Here is a 20,301-nt window from a genome sequence, read left to right as displayed (position 1 = left end):
GAAGGGGGAGACAATTCCCCTTCGTTCCACCATGGTTTATGGTGAAACGGCTGTCGTGAACCAGCAAAACACAAAAAAGTAAGGCTTGTTTAAGGCTGCTTATTTGTTTACAGCACCACACACAGGTCTGGCTGTTCAGATATCTCAGGGTGGCCAACTCTCAAGAGACTGTGATCTCCTCACAGAGTTAAAAACGGGCAGTGATCAGGATGAGGGGGGTTCAGGTCAAAGTTGTTTAGCTTTTTTTAGGGAGGAGGAAAGCCTCATTTTTGGTGGGGTGCAGGACAAAAATGTTGACCTTGTTTTAGCTTTTTTGAGGGGTGCCAGTGATCTACCACAGACATCCAGTGATCTACCACAGACATCCAGTGATCTGTCGGTGGATCACAATCTACCTGTTGGACGTGCCTGAGATATCTGAATCTGCAGTTTGTATAGTGAAGTTTGTGTCCTTATGTTTCATCACCACTGCAATGCTCCTCAGTGAATTTTAATACAGAGCTAATGTCCTGCAGAAACTCTGGGTCCAATTCACAAGCCAATGGAAGCATGAGAAACTCCTAAAGATGTTCCCCAATTGAGAAATAACAAAGTATTTGTCTCTGGGTCCAGTAAGGAGACCTTCCTGGGCTTATGACATTTTGAGGGATTGATAGTCTGTGATTATAATAAGAGACCAATACGTACAGATTTATTGCGGGCCTTAAATTGATCATCAAGCTGCACAATTCGAAGTTTTACTGAAGGGGGAAAACAAAGAAACAGAGAGATTATTCGTTTCTGGTTTTTGTTGTTGCTCCCACATACTTCCTTCATGTTGTTGCATTTTAAAACCAAGGACTAGATTTCCACCCCCTGCTGAATTAGCAAGGCAAATTGTTGATGTCAACTTATTATTGTATGCAAATCTGTAGAGCATCTGGGCTCTTGGAAGGCACTCGGCTTTGGTTTAATAGCTTAGTTCTTGGAACACTGAGTTTGCTTATTTGATTCCTATTTGCCGGGAACACCATTCCATCCCCAAAGATGGGACAGAAGCTGCAGTCATTCTCCCGGTTCCATGGCCACTCCGATACCCACCTCTCTCTCCAGGCTTGTAAAAGGGCTTGTCTAGATCCATCAGGTTAATTGTGGGAGAGCTCTTGACCTGCACCTTCTTGGAACTCTTAAAGCTCACACTGTCACCCTGTAGGACTAGGATGTGAACACGGGCCATTTCTCCTTCCTTCACAGTGCCAAAGAGAAAAGCAAAACAGGTTCTAGCAGGAGGACCGAGAACAGAATAGTATTTTGCAGTAGAGAGGGTATGTCTCAAAAACTGCCCCTTGCTCTTCTACTAACTTCGCTCTCCCCTAGGGATCAGGGAGTCAACACCACACACACACACACACACACACACACACACACACACACTTCCATTTATTACTCCCCCTCCCAATAGATACACATCCCCTTCTCTCTCTTTGCATGTCCATCTTGGTTTTCTCTTTCATCCATGTTCTCTCAGTACAGTTCCACCTCCACCCTCTTCTCTTTCCCCTTCTCTTCTCTTCCTCTTAAGTCATTCCCCCCTTCCTCTCTAATTTAAATTCTCCCAGTGCCAAGGGTGCATGAAAGAAAGGGAATGATTGGGAAATGCAAGACTTACCAATGGAATGTAGTAGCTCTCTGTTTTCCGGGCAACAAAGGCTGGTACCTGAAGAGGGCAAGATGGAGGTGTGGAAATGTTAAGGATAGTAGGAAATGATATACTGAATAAATATTATCATTCCTTCACTCACGCTACTGAGTGATGTAGCAGAGCAGATTCCCCTCAATATTGTTGTTGTTGTTTAGTCGTTTAGTTGTGACCGACTCTTCGTGACCCCATGGACCAGAGCACGCCAGGTACTCCTGCCTTCCACTGCCTCCCGCAGTTTAGTCAAACTCATGCTGGTAGCTTCGAGAACACGGTCCAACCATCTCGTCCTCTGTCGTCCCCTTCTCCTTGTGCCCTCCATCTTTCCCAACATCAGGGTCTTTTCCAGGGAGTCTTCTCTTCTCATGAGGTGGCCAAAGTATTGGAGCCTCAGCTTCACGATCTGTCCTTCCAGTGAGCACTCAGGGCTGATTTCCTTTAGAATGGAGAGGTTTGATCTTCTTGCAGTCCATGGGATTCTCAAGAGTCTCCTCCAGCACCATAATCCAAAAGCATCAATTCTTCGGTGATCAGCCTTCTTTATGGTCCAGATCTCACTTCCATACTTCACTACTGGGAATACCATAGCTTTAACTATACGGACCCCTCAATATAGCAGGAAGCTAATTTGCAGATTCGTTTGAATCTCTTTAGTTAAGTAATCCAATCTGGTTTGCCCAGATGGATTATTCCTGGTGTCCCCTTTTATCCCTCTTAAAAGAATAAAGAGAAGAGTCCTTCCTTTAGAAGTAACAAGAAGTTTACTCACATTTCAGTTCACCATTTGATCCCTGAAAGGCAGGCTTTACTTAGTAGTTACATAACAAAGTCTGAGTTTGTCTCATATGGAGATTGAGCTCATGTGGTGCTGGCTGGGAGCCAGCAGACAGCAAAATTACATTAAGAGAACAAAATGGCTGCAGGAGAGCAGCATGGCAGCAAGAGATCAGCATCAAGAGAGAGAAAATGGCTGCGTGACTCGGCTCTTTTATGGAGTCAGCCAGGGCCACGCCCATCTCCCAGATCACATGCAGGGGGAGGAGGCTCCAGACCAGTGGAACAGGAAGTTACACTGACTGGAGTAACATCCCCTTGCCTGTGCTCACTCTAGGGAAATAAGGAGTGTTGCATTTGACTTCCAATGGATTATATCCCATAGGAGGGATGGAAGAAAAGGGGTTAAGTATAACAAAGGTAAGAGATTAAGCAGAAAACATACGAGAAGCATCTGTGAAAACTGGGTAGATTTAACCTATAAAGATGATTTAGTAGAGGAACCATTGCTTTTTACCATGTTGGAACATATCTGGGCATGGGATATATTTTTGCCATAGAGGAGTTTGGCCAGCTAGTCCTGGGCTCAGTTGAGGCCATTGTCTTCATTCATAAACCTATCCCTGCTCCCCACCGAACCATCATTCCTAGACCCATTCCCACACCTGCCTCTTCACCAGCTCCGTCTGGGAATTTTGCTCCAGCTGTACGTAACACTCTCTGTAAAGCATGTGGTCTTTAATGTTCTGGACCGCCTGTGTATAAAATGGGAATGCGTATTTTTGCCTGTCTGCTGGTGCCCTGAAGTTCATAAAACCAAGGCATAGGTGTCCACCATTGCTGATGTGCCTAAGTGCACATTTCTCTCTTTCCAAAGACAGGAAATCTGAAAACTTCTCTGAGCAGGTGTTCCAAGGGGAGGAGCACATGATTGACAAGGAAGGTCTAGGAAGTGAGTAGATGAAAGTGGTCTCAGGTAACATGCAGAACTTTTTGGTGAGCTTGGGAGGAAGGCTTCAAGGGACAAAGGCCTACCTATGGACAAGGAATCCTGCTAAGAGCCTAGTGAATTTAGAGACTCTTTTAAACTAGAGCAAGTGGGTTGCATTTAACCAATTTTAATTTGTTTTTGCTCCAAAGGGAATACAGTGGTACCTTGGGATGCGAACAGGATCCGTTCCAGAGCCCTGTTCGCATCCTGAACGCAACGTAAGCCGCGACGGTGCGTCTGCACATGCGCGGGTCACGTTTTGCCGCTTCTGCGCATGCATGTAACATCATTTTGAGTGTCTGCGCATGTGCAAGCAGCAAAACCCGGAAGTAACGCACTCCGTTACTTCCGGGTTGCTGCGGAGCGAAACTCAAACATGCTCAATACGAAGCACATTCAACCCGAGGTATGACTGTATTCCAGGTTTCTGTAATTTCTCTGTAACATTTGCATGTTTTATACTTCATCGCTTCCTGCTACTCTCATTCATCCTATACACTATTTTCCTGTTCCTGTGTGGGCTTTGATTATTCCAAACACTCTCAACACTTGCAGTTTTACTATCACCCTACCTAAGGAGGCTTCAGAGAGACCCCTGGGAAATTTTGTAGGCTGTTTGGTAAGGGGCAGCCTGGCAAATAATTGAGCTCCTAATCTCTTATTGGCAGTGAGTACAAGAGAGGGGCATGCACTATTGTGGCTAGGTATCCCTTCCGCAGGTGGTCCAGGATGTAGGGTGGATTAGACATGCCTGTCCCATTCTCTGACTTTATTTATATTGATATTGTGTTTATATATTGATATTATTTATGCATTTTTTATTTGAATGCAAATCATTTGACATAGTTTTTTATTGCACTTATTATGCTTGTATATATTTATGCATTTTTACTTATTTATTGTATTTTATCTATTGTAAGGGACGCGGGTGGCGCTGTGGGTTAAACCACAGAGCCTAGGACTTGCCGATCAAAATGTTGGCGGTTCAAATCTCCACGACGGGGTGAGCTCCTGTTGCTCGGTCCCTGCTCCTGCCAACCTAGCAGTTCGAAAGCATGTCAAGGTGAAAGTAGATAAATAGGTACCGCTCCGGAGGGAAGGTAAACGGTGTTTCTGTGCGCTGCTCTGGTTCACCAGAAGCGGCTTAGTCATGCTGGCCACATGAGCTGTATGCCGGCTCCATCGGCCAATAAAGCGAGATGAGTGCCGCAACCCTAGAGTCGGCCACGACTGAACCTAATGGTTGGGGGTCCCTTTACTTTTACCTTATCTATTGTAAACCACTTTGAGATCTTTGGCTAGTAAGCGGTCTACAAATGGAAATAATAATAACAATAAGGCTATTCTCAGCAGCCTTCACATGGTAGCTCATGACTATGATGCTCAAGCAAGATAATGTGAAACAGACTACACACGTGAAATGGATTTTATATTTATAAGATGTAACTGTTTGTAAGGAGGAAAAAGCCATCGACTGTAAGAGTGGCAAGTGAAGGATGACAACTGGACATTAAGTAAGAAATGGTGCAGCTACGGGAGGAAATGATCGACATATGTTTGCTACAGGAGCAGGAAACCTGATTTTAAGAAATTTTATTAAATTTAAGTAATTCGGGTTGATTTGTAATAATTTGGAAAATTAATAAAAATAATTTGAAAAACAAAGATAATGTGAAAGAGAGCTCCCTTTGTTGCAGGGTTGTGGCCATGCAGATATCACTGGGCTACAACTTCCACCATCCCTCATCATTATCCATACTGGGGCAGACGGGAGCTGGAAGCCATTGAGTTGCTTGCAATATATGAAACTTGCCTGGAAGCTGGTGCATTCATAGGTCCCTGGTTTCTCCACATCCTTCTCGAGCAGGATGTGGTTCTGCAACGTCATCTCTAATGTTATTTTCAGGTGGACTGTCTCCGGGAGGTTGCTCAGAAGCACACAGAACTCTTCGGTATCCGGATGGTGAATGACTGCTGGGAAGGTCAATAGATAGTGGCTGCAAGAGAAGAAAGGACCATTGAAGAAGTTGCTCTTGGCCTTTAGAGAAGCAGCTAAAAGGACACTCACCTGTTGCTTTCTGGGGCAGGGATAGTCAGCTGGCAGCCTGCAAATCACATTCATATACCCATCAGATTTTTATTGGCTTACCCCTCTCTTTGCTATACAAAGAAGCAGCTTGTTGCCTGGAATACAATCATCTGTTTGGGAAATGAGAAGCTACTGTTGGGGGACCCAAGGGCCCCAAAATGTGATAATGTGGACCCCCGAGTGTGACTGGTAAAAGGGAACTTATAGTATTTAGATCCCATCCTTCTTCCCGAAGGAGCCCAGAACAGCAAACACATCCATAAAATAATATAGTTTTAAAAACCAGTTTTTTAAAAATCTTCTAAAAGCACTTAACATTTTCTTTAAAAGTTAAGAACTTAAAGGGGAAAAAACTACACATATAAGACCACTGACTCTCACAGCTAATAATATCACAGTGGGCAAATCTTTCAGCTACCATATGCCTAGGGAATGTTTTTAGATACTTCCTGAAGGTTAAGAATGAGCAAGACTAGAGAGGGCATTCCACAAAGTGAGAACCACCACCCGGAGGGAACTTATAGTAGCCGATCGCTTTGAGGCTCACTGGAAGGACAGATTGTGAAGCTGAGGCTCCAATACTTTGGCTCCCTCATGAGAAGAGAAGACTTCCTGGAAAGGACCCTGATGTTAGGAAAGATGGAGGGCACAAGGAGAAGGGGACGACAGAGGACGAGATGGTTGGACAGTGTTCTCAAAGCTACCAGCATGAGTTTGACCAAGCTGTGGGAGGCAGTGGAAGACTGGAGTGCCTGGCGTGCTCTGGTCCATGGGGTCACAAAGAGTCGGACACGACTAAACTACTAAACAACAACAACAACATCGCTTTGAGAAAATGCTGAGAATGCCTTTCGCTTTGCAAGCGCCCATCGCCCCAATGGGGCAGAGAACAGCTAAAATCCTTATCACGCTAGAACACAAATACATGGTACAGAGCACAAAGCACAATAAGCGTTCGCAACCAATCATGCAAGGAAATGCAGACACTGCAAATGTTGAATGTATCTAGAAATGAATAAAGCTATATGCCAGGATGCTAAGGCTGAGCACAAGTGTGCCAAGGTGAAATGTATCTAAATGTATTTTGGCCAGCAACAGCTTGCTTGCTTCTTTGAATGAGGTAATGAGAAATGTTTCTATACTCCAAGTAGGCTCAGTGGGACTGCTATTCTCACTTGCACCATTAACTACTCGTGTTCCTACACAGTGGTACGTCGGGTTGCAGACGCTTCAGGTTACAGACGCTTCAGGTGACAGACTCCGCTAACCCAGAAATAGTACCTCGGGTTAAGAACTTTGCTTCAGCATAAGAACAGAAATCTTGCAGCGGTGGCATGGCAGCAGAGGGAGGCCCCATTAGCTAAAGTGGTGCTTCAGGTTAAGAACAGTTTCAGGTTAAGAACAGACCTCCAGAATGAATTAAGTTCTTAACCAAAGGTACCACTGTACTTGGACTGCAGACCTAGAACATATATACCGTAGATCTATTTATACTGAGGCTGTAGATCTATAAAATCTGTACATTGATCTATGGATCTGTCATCCCAGCATGAGGAATGGATGGTGCACAGCAGCCATGTCAATTTTCCTGTCATGGGTGTTGGGAGGTGGGGTGGTCCGGGAGAGGGGTCCTTGCTGCCTTTGCATGTGGTAGTGGGCAAGGGCTCTGCCTTGTCTGTGAGGGTGAGGCACCCATAAGTGGCACCTCCAAGGTCTGGCACCAGCCTTGCTCCGAAAAGTAATGGGAAAAGCCCAGGGAAACAATTTGATGATGACATTCCCCAGAAGAAAAATGAAAATAAAGAGTAGCAATTTCATAATAACCACCCAAGACCACAATAATTCTGTTTTTATATGTTCTGGAAGTTGCCTGGAGTGGATGGGGTATAAATAATAAAATTATTATTATTATTAAGAAGAGCCCTACTGTAGCAAATCAAAAGCTCCTCCAGACCAGCACCCTGTTCTTACAGGAGCCAACTAGATGCCTGGAAGAAGCACCTGACCAGCACCCTGTTCTTACAGGAGCCAACTAGATGCCTGGAAGAAGCACCTGAGCACCACAGCATTCTCTCCAATTGTGATCCCCAGCAAGTGGTATTTAGAGGAATACTCACATCCCACTTAAAAATCTGCCCAGGAAATAGAAATGAAAAATAAACATCTTACAGGTCTGAAATGACTGGAGCTGTGAGTGAGAGCAGAGCCAGGGCCCAGAGGAACATAGCTGCCCCCATAGTTGGAGCTGCGATGGGCAGCAGAGATCTCCGTTGGTGCTCAGAACAGCCAGCGCTGGTGTAGAGACCTGAATAGTCGCCCAGTGATTCCTCTGTTCACCCACGAGGCACATGAACTTAATTTCATCTGAGTCAATATTGACTCTCCTCCTCCTCCTCAGAGTAAACACCATATGTCCCTGAGGCTCCTCCCTGAACAGCTGCGACTGTTCAGATGAAAGAGAGACCACTCACTGCTTGCCAGCCTTCAAGGCAAACTGAGAAGGGATTAGAAATGGTGTGAACCAGAATCTGTTGTCTTTGTCCATGGAGACAAGACTACAGATTGTCTTGTCTTTTCCCAGTGGTGATGTATGGAAGTGAGAGCTGGACCATAAAGAAGGCTGATCACCGAAGAATTGATACTTTTGAATTATGGTGCTGGAGGAAACTCTTGAGAGTCCCATGGACTGCAAGAAGATCAAACCGATCCATTCTGAAGGAAATCAGCCCTGAATGCTCACTGGAAGGACAGATCGTGAAGCTGAGGCTCCAGTACTTTGGCCACCCCATGAGAAGAGAAGACTCCCTGGAAAAGACCCTGATGTTGGGAAAGATGGAGGGCACAAGGAGAAGGGGACGACAGAGGATGAGATGGTTGGACAGTGTTCTCGAAGCTACCAGCATGAGTTTGACCAAACTGCGGGAGGCAGTGGAAGACAGGAGTGCCTGGCGTGCTCTGGTCCAGGGGGTCACGAAGTGTCGGACACGACTAAACAACAACATCGAACCAGCATCTAATGAGGGCCAACCAAATGGCAACACATATATACCCGTTTCCCCAGGCCTACAGTGTTTCTGTGATTTCATCACCTGGAGAGGGAAAAGATATTCAGAAACCAAGAATCATCCTATTGAGATATATGATGTGTTCAAGGGCTAGATAGGAATTGGATAACTGTGGGAAATCCTTGGAGGCCTGGAAACCAAAAGGGTAGGGCAATATGTTCATAGAATTGTAGAGGTGGAAGGGATCTCAAGGGCCATCTAGTCTAACCCCCCTCCAATGCAGGAATTTCAGCTAAAGCATCCATGACAGATGGCCAAATGTCCTTCAGACTCCAAAAAAGCTATCCATATTTCCTTTTGGGAGCTTTTTTCTTTTTAAAAAAAGAACTAGAAGATTCCCTGGCTTGCAGGAGTGCTACCCAGAACTGATAGAACTTACTTGGCTAAGCAGACAACAACACCTGCACAAGCTCTGCTATCTCCTTTTATTTAGAACTCTTGCAAAATGTGTGCTCAAGATACGGTCTGTGTAGTTTGGATGCAAACCCCCCCACTATTTCCCCATCCCCTCTGGGTGGAGAAACCAATAAAGAATGAGCTCGGGCTACGTGGTTTGCATCCTGCAAGGACTGGATGTGCTGAATAATAGTTTCAGGCCCCCTCAGCTGGCTTGTTTGTACTCTGCCTCCTGTCGGGAAGGAGGCTGCCAGATGGATTGATTATGACACTGCATGTACGTGTGCCTTGAATGATACGGAATAGATTCAAAGTGAACTTTATACATGCTAAGAAGGACAGGTAAACATGGAGGGAGAGCGATCTGTGGGTCAGTGACTGGCCAGACTACCTATAGTACATTGAGATTGGCATCAGCTATTGAACTGTCAGGGTTCAATAGCTGGCAAGGCTACTAGAACTTAAGTGATAAGGCAATTGTAATTTATAAGGTTTTATATAAACCTGTGGAGGGAATAGTCAACCAAAGGTATCTGATAGAAGAAAGCACCACAGAAGCAATTCAAGTTTCTGTTTATTTTCCAAACTAGAGTTCCATTGCATGGTTCATGTTGTAAAAGACAGAGCCACTTTTCCCCCAAACGGTTCCCAGCTCCTTAAGTTTGGCTCGTCTGAATTCCTTTTTCCCCCCATCCTGTGCCTGTTGCACCATAGGAATCTCTCCATCTAAACCAAGAAGAAGAAAAAGAAATGTAAGTTCTCTTCAATATGGAATCCAGAGTGGGAGATGCAGGAATGGATCCTTTTAGGGTACATAGAAATCGCATTTCTTCTCCTGGAATAGGGAGGGGAACATAATAAATCCGGATAGGTTTTCCCTTCTGCCTACTAGTCTGAAGGAAAAGGCCTTATATATCTGTGAAATCTGCATCCACTATATGAAATGCAAATTAGCCTAGGATAAATAAAGCAGTTCATTGTTAGCATCACAGAGCATTTTAGACATAGGACTTGTCCATACCTCCATTTGCCCCACCGATTACCCTCGGGGAAACCTGATCTTTAGAGTTGTCAGAACACACAGCAATGGGGTTTTCTGCAGATTGCTGTTTGTTCCAATTTAGCACTAAAGAGTGAGTTTTCCAGGGGGAAATGACGGAAAGGCAAAAACCCTATATGCACAGAGGCCTAAAGCAAAGATGTCTGATTTCTGGCCTATGCATGACTCACCTCAGTAGCAGGGGTCTTCATATTCCACTGTGGACTGTTCATCTGAAAGAAATTAAAGCAGATCATTAAACTCAGCACTGGCCACAATCATGATATCCTCACTTCCTGATGCCTCTCTTCATTCTTCCATAGAACCACAGAATTGTAGAGTTGGAAGAGATCCTGGGGGTCCAACCCTCTGCAATGCAGAAAGGCAACATAAAGCAACTAGTTGGAGAGACCCATGATAATTCTTGGTGGGACAGCATCCTTAGCATTTGCCATTTTACAGCCCATTCACTTAGGTCCTTTTGGAGCTCTTCACAATCCGTTTTCGTTTTAATGACCCTCAACAATTTAGTACCACCAGCAAACTTGGCCATCTCACTGCTCACTTCTAACTCTAGATTGTTCATGAACAAGTTAAGAACCACAGGCCCCAATACCGAACCTTGGGGGACTCTGTTTCCCACATCCCTCCAGCAGGAGAACTGTCTATTTTCCTTACACTCTGCTTCCTGCTACTTTAGCCACTTCCTGACGCATATTTTTGTTTGAAGATCAGCAGTTTCACATTTGAGCTCTTTGAGAAATCTTGGATGGAGACCACCCAGACCGAAGAATTTGCCGGTTGCTATTCCATCTATTAGGCCTAGAACTTTGTTGGCTTCCCATCAACCATATGATTCCAAACTGGAACTTAGACTTCATAATATGTGGCCTCCCTAAGCTGAAGGCACCTATGATGGCCCACAATTTTTTGCTGATTGACTGAGACTGTAAATACAGGGTGATTACAGAACGCCTGAAGGCCATAGTACATAGATGGTGGACTTTATTTGGCTGGACAGGTCACAAGCTGCACAGACTTGTGAGAATCACAATGAATTAAAAATGTTACTATTTTTCAACATGAGGAAGAACCTACCTGGCTGATAATAGTCATAGACTTTGACAGCTGCTGGCTTCAGGTCCTTCACTGGAATGTCTTGGCTCATGGCCAAGGTATATGTTTGCCTCTCCTTTCCTAGCTGAGAGAAAGACTTTGGATGTAAAGAGAAGTTGAGGACAAGGTGGGGTTGAGGTCAACACTAAATGGTTAGGCCATCCTGCAATCACCTCCACCGGAGGTGAAACCGCAGAAACAAATATGCTGGCTACTTAGATAGGATAGTTTCTGGATGAGAACAGAGTACAGTAACAGAAAATCCATGGCTCTAGTTTCAGAGAACATCTGTTTGAATTGTTGTTGTTATACTGTAGTTTTTGCTCCATTACACGCATTTTTTCCTCCTAGAAAGTAAGGGGAAATGTCTGTGCGTGTTACGGATCGAATGCTTGCCTCCTCCGTGGTTTCCAGCGGGAGAAGAGCCGCTGAATGGGGAAGAGAGAGGGAAAGAGTGCCTGCTTCTTTAAAGGAGCAAAGCGGGAGGGGAGAGGAGCCGCTTACACGAGTGTAAGCGGCTCCTGTCCAGTTGGCTTCTTTAAAGCAAGCAGGCTCTCTGTATCTCTCGTCCCCACTCAGCGGCTCTTCTTCCGCTTTGCTGGAAATAGCAGGAAAGATTTTCAGCTCGCTAAGGGCGGGGGGGGGGGAGGAGGAGGGAGAGAAGCAGAACTTGCTTGCTTTAAAGGAGCCTACCGGACAGGAGCCGCTTACACTCGTGGCTCCTTTAAAGCAAGCAGGCTCTCTGTCCCTCCAGCAAAGTTTTTCAGCCTGCTAAGGGGGGGGGGGGAGGAGGGAGAGAAGCAGAGCTTGCTCCTTGTCCCTTGAGTGCTTTTCCTTCCCTCCCCACTTAAAACGTGGTTACAAAGCACAGCTCCACATGGATCCTCAGTATTTTTGCACTGGGTCACCCCAAATTCACCATCAGATCACATAGCATGTCCAAGGCTACAGTTTGCACCAAAAAAATCACGCACCCACTGTTGCCTGGGGCCGCAGTGGTCCAAAAATGTGGTTACAAATATGGATCCACATGGATCCTCAGGATTTTTGCATTGGGCTACCCCAAACTCACCATCAGACCACATGTCTGTGGCCACAGCATGAACCACAAAAATCATACATCCACTGTTTGGTGTAGAATATTTTTTTTCTTGTTTTCCTCCTCTAAAAACTATGTGCGTGTTATGGTCGGGTGCGTGTTATCGAGCGAAACATACGGTATATTTATAACCTGCCTTTTTTCTCAATGGAGACTCAAGGTGGCTTACAGATAAAAACAAGATTCACTAAAAACATCATAAAAACATTTAAACATTAATAGAATAAAAACAGATTTTATATATTAATAGACTGCTCCTGCAGTCTGTCCACGACAGAGCGCGGGGCCAAAAGCCACCACTTTTTGTTGGTTCCGAGCAGTGCTGTGGGTTAGCTGGCTCACACCGGAGCGTGGGAGCAAAAAACAGATGGAAAAGTTACCTTGATCTGCATTTTGCTGCTCTTCGTCCTCCTTCCATTGTGACACTTTAATGAATTATTAATTAGATCAATAATTTAATTTAAACCAACAATTTAAACAACTCTCCTTATTAACAGGCCTGGATTGTTCTCATAAGAATGCTGCAAGCAGAAGAGGAAACTCGAGAAAGTGCTGTTTACTTGGCAAGCTGGACCTGTTGAAATGCCCTTTTCTGTTACCGTTGGTCTTCTTTTTCGCCTGGCGAGGCGACTTGTGAAAGGGGGCCACTACAATGCAGCAGTGCCACTGGCCCATTTGTCGAATGATGTGTGTGCTTGCCTGTTACAAAGCTGTGTTTCTTTTTCCCGTACTGACCTGGTCCAGGTAGATTGTGAGATGCTCCTCCCCAATCTCGACTCTTTTCACAAGGGGCTGTTGCTTAAGCTGGGGATACAGAAGGAAAGAATTAAGGCCTCCTTCCCAACATGCCACCAGTTTTGTCACCAAAGGGAGGTTTCGTGGGTCTTTTATTGCTTGCATTGTTTGAGGAATAACTGGCAAATCTTTGAAAGAAGGGGATTAGGAATTATGTCCCTTGCAAAATCATATATTTTGATACCCCTCTGCAAGCAATCTGTTCAGACCATTGGTAAAAAGGGATCTCTCTCTCTCTCTCTCTCTCTCTCTCTCTCTCTCTCTCTCTCTCTTAGCAGCCCACTAAGTAGAGGAACATGTGGGATGTGTGCGTGAGAGAGAGAGGGAGAGGATGGTGGGTAGCAGAAAGAAAGTGAGAGAAGAGGAGTAAGAAAAAGAGAGAAAATGGAAAGCCCCACGCATTTTTGACCCTGTACCAGGCCCAGCCTATTGTTGGCTTCAGTCCTATTGGCAATAAATTGTCCCTGTTGTCTACCCCTCCTCCTCCTGTTCAATACATTACTTGGAAAATGCTATGAAGGTCGGCGATTCGAATCCCCACAAAGGGGTGAGCTCCCATTGCTCTGTCCCTGCTCCTGCCAACCTAGCAGTTCGAAAGCACACCAGGGCAAGTAGATAAATAGGTACCGCTCCGGCGGGAAGGTAAACGGTGTTTCCATGTGCTGCTCTGGTTCTCCAGAAGCGGCTTAGTCATGATGGCCACATGACCCGGAAGCTGTATGCCAGCTCCCTTGGCCAATAAAGCAAGATGAGCGCCGCAACCCCAGAGTCGGCCACGACTGGACCTAATGGTCAGGGGTCCCTTTACCTTTACCTATGTTCATCGAGAGGGACTTTGTCTTTCTAAACTGATTTCTGTCAAGTAGGGGAGGAAAGGGACAGAGGGATGGAAGGATCTCTCAGTTTTGGTTCTCTCTGTTTCTCATTTTCCCAATCTTAAATTCAGTCCTCACATTTTGCAGCAATTTGCAGATTAAAAAAAATAATTAAAAATCCTCATGAAAATTCACCAGCATTTTGGTACGAATTTCTCCTAATAAACACATTTTACACACAGTTTTGACTCATGTACACATTTTTGCAAGCCGCTTTCCCTGATACAATGCATTCTTGTATGTTATTTTCAGTAACATCTTCATTTTTAGGCACACTTTCCTGTACAATGTGCAGTTTGTAAACTTTGGTTGGAGGGAGAACTGCATCGCAAAATTCAGATGTGCAAATTTTGACGAACAGCTGATAAAGGAGTTCCTAAGAAGAACAGAGTTTGCAGCTGCAATGGTGTCAATAGAAGACATAGCTCATGTACTCCTTGAATGACCTTTTTATAATGACCCTAGAAACAATTACATCCACCCATTGTTAAGATTGCAGGATGTCTCTTGCAAAGACCTGTTTTTTGTTGTCTGATTTAGAGAAGAATATATATTTTAGAACATCCATTTTCTTGCCAAGGCTTTACAAATTCATGTAATAAAATTTAAAGGGGAAATGGGAAATCATTTATCCTGTAAAGGTCAGGGAGTAGAAATGTAAACCACTATTATTAGCAACATTCTTGTTATTATTATTTTATTATCTGTAATGGCTGCTCGCTAAACACAATAAATTGAACTGAACTGAAGAATAGCTGCCTTCTGGTCAACATATTTTTTGGGGAAAGTGGATATTTAACAGGATTTGATTTTGAATGTGTACTGAATCAAATTTCTCCTCCATTCCCAGACCAGAGGTACTTAAGGCAGGCAAAATTGACTTACATCGTGGTTAGTTCCCTGGACAGGATGGAATCCAGACAACATCTTCACCTCTATCATGGCCATGTTGGAGGTGCCACGGCTGCCCACATAACTGTCAAGAGAAGAGGAAGAGTTGCACATAAGCCATTTCAAGTCCCAGCCACCAACTTCCCCATGGCACTGTTGACTCCTAGGACACTTCCAGGCTATCACTATTTTCAGGTGGGATTCAGTCCCTGGAACATGAGGGAGAATGCTGTTGATGTTTGTGTGCAGCATCCACTCTTGGGTTTTCTTCTTTGAATAGACTTGCAGTAGAGTTTCCTTTTTTAATTATCTTTATTATTTACAAAAATCAACACTGGTTGAATACAAATAACAATCCTTTCCTCTTCCAGCCATCCGGCCAGAGACCTAATGCTGACTCAAGCTCATTTACACACTGACACTTTTACACTGACCCTTATTGATCACATGCCCTTAATAAAGACACCTGTTGCTGGGTAGATTTTTCTGTTGCCTGGCAACCTGTTCAAGACCAATTCTTCAAGTCTTTTTAGAATATTCCAACAAACGCTTCCCTTGACGCAATGTCATCTAACCTTCCCACAAGCAAATTAGAATGGGTGCTCATTAAATAGCCTCATCTATCTGCAAACAAATCAGGCTGAATGTTCAATAAGCAGGTCCTTCTAGAAGTGCCCTTAGTCAAGAGTCTCAGAAAAACCAATTGACATTTCCTCCTATTCGGTGGTACTATTATTATTTTAAAAATTACACCGCTCTTCACCCATAGATCTCAGGATGGTTCACAACATAAAATTGCAAGAAGATAAGAATGAAAGATAATGAAAATAGCAAAACAAACCAATAACCCCCCCTCCCACAACACATTTAAAAGGCCACAGAATGTTAATAAGCCCAAGGCCTGGTTTGATTACAACCCAACCAAGATTTCTAGGTAAACAGTGCTCAATTTGAAGTGGAATCGATCATTACCAGCTGAACAAGTCTACATTCAGGGATAGGCATACATGAATTTTGGCAAGCTCGCTGCCTCTCACCTTGCACTGATGTGAAGGGTCAGGAAGCGAGGGGCTGCCTCTTGTCCACATCCTTTCCCTACTGCTTTCACATCCAGGGTGAAGGTGTCTTCATTCTTCGAGGGAGGGATATTGTATCGCAAGACTGCCTGATATGGGACAGGCACCAAAAACACAACAGTTGTAGAGTTGCATAACAATAACATGCAGTCTGGCTGGAGCTCTCAAAAGCTCACGCCTTTTAGGAACGTTTTAGGGTCCTTGCATCTACCAGTCACTCATTTCCACCCCTCAGTCCATTAGGATAAAAGCTTTTTGGATACCGTGAAATCCTTTATGATCTCAGGCAAGGCTCCCTCTCAGTTCCCTTAAATAACAAACCAGCATCTTTGCAAAACTTTCTAATCAATGTGCACCCATGTTTGAAAAGTTATTCTGTTTTTACCTACCTTTACCTACCTCTGTTTTTACTATGTTTGTAGTTTTGAGTATACTTCATTAGGCACACATACAAATAAGAAAATTCCTTCCAGTGGCACCTTAGAGAGCAACTAAGTTTGTTATTGGTATGAGCTTTCGTGTACATGCGCACTTCTTCAGATACACTGAACAGAAGTCACCAGACCCTTATATATAGTGAGAGGGTGGGGAGGGGTATTATTCAGAAGGGTGGTGGGAATGGGTAATTGGCTGATAGGTGTGGTAAACGACTGTTAATGACTGCAATTGGTCTTACAGGAAAAAGCAAAGGGTAAGATGGCTAAAAATAGCTCTAACATGTATAATGAGATAAGAATCCAATGTCTCTATTCAGACCAGGTCTTAAGTTTGGTAATAAGTTGCAATTCAGCAACTTCTCTTTTCAGTCTATTTCTGGAAGATCAATTGCTGCCTTGCCTTCCTTGAAGAACCATCACTCACCTGGACATACCCACAGCCTTTGCCAGAGGCTTGCATGGCGTACTCCCCAGGTATGTCTGGGAGGGTAGCCTGCTGCAGAACCAACCGATTGGTGTCGTCCACATGGAATGATTGCTGGAAGGTCTTGTCAGATTTCACCGTTATCAATAGGTCTTCAGATCTAGTGTATGTGACTGCTCCATATTTGGCGAGGGCTTGGAGTGCAACCACTGTGTCCTGGGAAAGGAGAACAGTTGCAGTGTAGTAGTAATAATAATTTATTTATACCCTGCCCAGCTGGCTGGGTTTCCAACAAAATATTAAAAATACATTAAAACACTAGTTATTAAAAACATCAATCATTAAAAACTTCCCTAAACATGGCTGCCTTCAGATGGATTCTAAAAGTCAGGTAGTTGTTTATTTCCTTGACATCTGACTGGAGGGCGTTCCACAGGGTAGGTGCCACTACCAAGAAGGCCCTCTGCCTGGTTCCCTGTAACCTCACTTCTCACAGTGAGGGAACCGCCAGAAGGCCCTCAGCGCTAGACCTCAGTGTCCGGGTTGAACTATGAGGGTGGAGACACTCCTTCAGTTATACTGGGCCAAGGCTGTTTAGGGCTTTAAAGGTCAGCACCAACACGTTGAATTGTGCTCAGAAATGTAGTGGGAGCTAATGTAGGTCTTTCAGAACTGGTGTTATGTGGTCTTGACAGCCACTCCCATTCTGGATTAATCCACAATCCGCATTCTGGATTAATTGCAGTTTCTGTGTCACCTTCAAAGGTAGCCCCATGTAGAGCATATTGCAGTAGTTCAAGTGGGAGATAACCAGAGCATTCACCACTCTGGTGAGACAGTCCGCGGGCAGGGAGGATCTCTGTGGACTACACAGAGTCCAGTTCATTGCCTTGCGAGAGCAAGACACATGGTCTACCCACCCAGCTTTATCAGTAGGGCCAGCCTCTCAGGAACACTGGCGTTTTCTTAAAATGTATGCTGCAGAGGGATCATTTCTACAGTGTATCTGGAAACACCTCGCTGGAGAACTCGCTGAGGAAAGGGCTCAGGAAGAAAGAGTTCTGCACATAGTCCTAATGCCACTGCTTGAACCTGCTGCTCCATTGTGAACTGCCCTGGGATCTTCAGGCAAAGGACGGTGTACAAATTTTATAAATAACAATAATTATCTTTCAGTCTAACCTACCTAGCAGGGCTGTTGGAAATGCGATGAACTGCCACCTCCTTGGAGGACAGATGGACTAAAACTGTCATAAGTAAATCCTGAGTCTTTTGGAAGAGGGAATTTCTGCAGGTGCGGCTTGTTGTTAAGATGAGGAAAATGATTTCATTTCTGTCCAATTTTCCTCTGTTACATCGGGTCACCTACACTGCCTGGATAGCTCAATTGGTTAGAACATGGTGTTGATCACACCAAGGTTGCAGGTTCGATCCCCGCACGGGGCAGCTTCATATTCCTGCATTGCAGGGGGTTGGACTGGATGATCCTGAGGATCAATTTCATGATTTTATGATCCACTGTGACTCCCCACTTCAATCCAAATGGGGGGTGGGTGGGAAGCAGCAATGTAACTTTAAAAAACCCAGCTGATCTGAGTCTAGAATTTAGTTTACAGGCTTATAGATTCTGAGACAGCCAGATGTGGTGGGGAAAGTGATCTTTCAGCATATACAGGCTCCAGCCGTGAGAGAGGAAACATTACCTGAGTTGAGGCAAAGCCTCCGTAGGCATTCTGCTGCTTCGCCAGCCAGGCCACAATGTCCGTGGCCTTCTTGATATCCTCTTTGCTCACGATTTGGGGCGAAAGCCTAGCCAGAAGCACATATGCTGTCACCTCCACACTCACAGACTCAGGCTGGGACCAAGGATTCTCGGTGGATGCTGGGGCAGTCCTTGGGCTCCAATACATCTGCCCTCCTACCAAAGAAAAATGAAACATGTAAGCTTCGAAAAGCCAATCTGAGGTTGGTGAAATGGGTTTTGGGTTAAGGGCGAGCTCATGGCCTGTAGTTGCTCCTGTGAACATGCACTGACACTGGGAAGCTGCGCTCAGGAATGGAATTTAAACCCACTCCTCATGCTAGGATTGAGCCAGGGAAAACTCTTAATATTTTATTTTATTGAAATTTATTTTACTGAATCTTATTGAATATGTTAGTCGCTTTATTTTGCCCAGGGCAATCTAAGGCAGCTTAAAACCAGCCAGCCAGCCAAACCACCAACCAACCCACATAGATACATTAAAATCAAGAGGGAAAAGAAATATATTTAAAACATCCCACCCACTTCTCAAAGGCCACAGATAGCTTAAGGCCAAAGACCTGGTTGTAGAGAAAATAATAATAATAATAATAATAATAATAATAATAATAATAATAATAATAATAATTTATTATTTATACCCCGCCCATCTGGCTGGGCCTCCCCAGCCACTCTGGGCGGCTTCCATAGAAACCAAAAATCCAGTAAAATATCACACGTTAAAAACTTCCCTGAACAGGGCTGCCTTAAGATGTCTTCTGAATGTCAGGTAGTTGTTTATCGCTTTGACATCTGCTGGAAGGGCGTTCCACAGGGCGGGCGCCACTGCCGAGAAGGCCCTCTGCCTGGTTCCCTGTAGCTTTGCTTCTCGCAATGAGGGAACCGCCAGAAGGCCCTCGGCACTGGACCTCAGCGTCCGGGTAGAACGATGGGGGTGGAGACACTCCTTCAGGTATACTGGACCGAGGCCGTTTAGGGCTTTAAAGGTCAGCACCAACACTTTGAATTGTGCTCGGAAACATACTGCTTTTGCTTGGCACCAGTGGCGTAGCGTGGGGGGTGCAGGGGGGGCCGGCCGCACCGGGCGCAACATCTGGGGGTTAGGGTTAGGGGGCGCAAATCCACGGGTTAGGGGGCGCAAATTACTTGCCTTGCCCCGGGTGCTGACAACCCACGCTACGCCACTGCTTGGCACCTAAAGATATGTAGTAAAGGCATCAGGTAAAGCTTTCAGGGGAGAGCACCCCACAAGTGGAGAGCTAACAAAGAAAAGGCCTGTTCTCCTCTCCAGACATCGCATGAAGGAGGCACACAAAGAAGGGTTAAAGATGATGATCACAGGCTCCAGGTCAGTTCACATGTTGAGAGGTAGTCCTTGAGGTAATGTGGTCTTGAGCCACGATTGGTGTTATATGCTCAAACCGTCTTGCCAAGGGCAGCAGCAGGGGCAGCAGCTCATGCGCCTAGGGCAGTGAGCTCAGGGGTGAGGCGAGCCACCCATAGGGGTGGGGTGAGGGCGGGGCGCACTGCAGGGCCTCCAGAGTCTGCCTGCCTCCTCCCAATCAGCCGCCCTACAGCTGAGGTGGAGGCAATGGGCGGACCGTTTTGGGCAGCATGGAGCCTGTGCGCGCCCAAGCCACTGCATCTCTCCCAGGAGAGACACATAGCTCTGGTGAGTGCCGCTTGGCACTTTGTCACACCCGCCCCAGTGGTGACACCCAGGGCGACTCGCACCCACTGCACCCTCCTTCCTCCGCCCCTGGCTATGGGGAGCAACTTGGCCACTGAATTCTG

At 45.2% G+C, this 20,301-nt stretch overlaps 2 protein-coding genes across 6 annotated transcripts in view; both read right to left on the bottom strand.

The window, feature by feature from the left end:
- The window catches only part of LOC310834590 (alpha-2-macroglobulin-like protein 1), a 49,686-nt gene extending 41,804 nt beyond the window's left edge, over window positions 1-7,882 (bottom strand). For both annotated transcript variants that reach the window (XM_083718353.1, XM_083718354.1), the window contains exons 1-5: window positions 7,702-7,882; window positions 5,257-5,440; window positions 1,649-1,696; window positions 1,081-1,225; window positions 688-740 (exon numbers count right to left, since the gene is read on the bottom strand). In XM_083718353.1, coding sequence (XP_083574479.1) covers window positions 688-740; window positions 1,081-1,225; window positions 1,649-1,696; window positions 5,257-5,440; window positions 7,702-7,769 — 498 coding nt within the window. In that variant the 5' untranslated portion in view covers window positions 7,770-7,882. The remainder of the gene's footprint in view (window positions 1-687; window positions 741-1,080; window positions 1,226-1,648; window positions 1,697-5,256; window positions 5,441-7,701) is intronic.
- Window positions 7,883-9,549: 1,667 nt separating this feature from the next.
- A2ML1 (alpha-2-macroglobulin like 1) overlaps window positions 9,550-20,301 on the bottom strand; it is a 60,545-nt gene continuing 49,793 nt past the window's right edge. For all 4 annotated transcript variants that reach the window (XM_083718350.1, XM_083718349.1, XM_083718351.1 and 1 more), the window contains 8 exons: window positions 18,449-18,663; window positions 16,746-16,961; window positions 15,846-15,973; window positions 14,803-14,893; window positions 12,983-13,051; window positions 11,131-11,233; window positions 10,224-10,265; window positions 9,550-9,719 (listed from right to left, as the gene is read on the bottom strand). In XM_083718350.1, the coding sequence (XP_083574476.1) occupies window positions 10,225-10,265; window positions 11,131-11,233; window positions 12,983-13,051; window positions 14,803-14,893; window positions 15,846-15,973; window positions 16,746-16,961; window positions 18,449-18,663 (863 nt within the window). In that variant the 3' untranslated portion in view covers window positions 9,550-9,719; window position 10,224. The remainder of the gene's footprint in view (window positions 9,720-10,223; window positions 10,266-11,130; window positions 11,234-12,982; window positions 13,052-14,802; window positions 14,894-15,845; window positions 15,974-16,745; window positions 16,962-18,448; window positions 18,664-20,301) is intronic.

Source organism: Podarcis gaigeae (assembly GCF_964106915.1).
Source record: "Podarcis gaigeae genome assembly, chromosome: 17".
Classification (NCBI taxonomy): Eukaryota; Metazoa; Chordata; class Lepidosauria; order Squamata; family Lacertidae; genus Podarcis; species Podarcis gaigeae.
The sequence above is the reverse complement of the archived record's forward strand: the minus strand, read 5'-3'. Positions and strand labels throughout refer to the sequence as shown.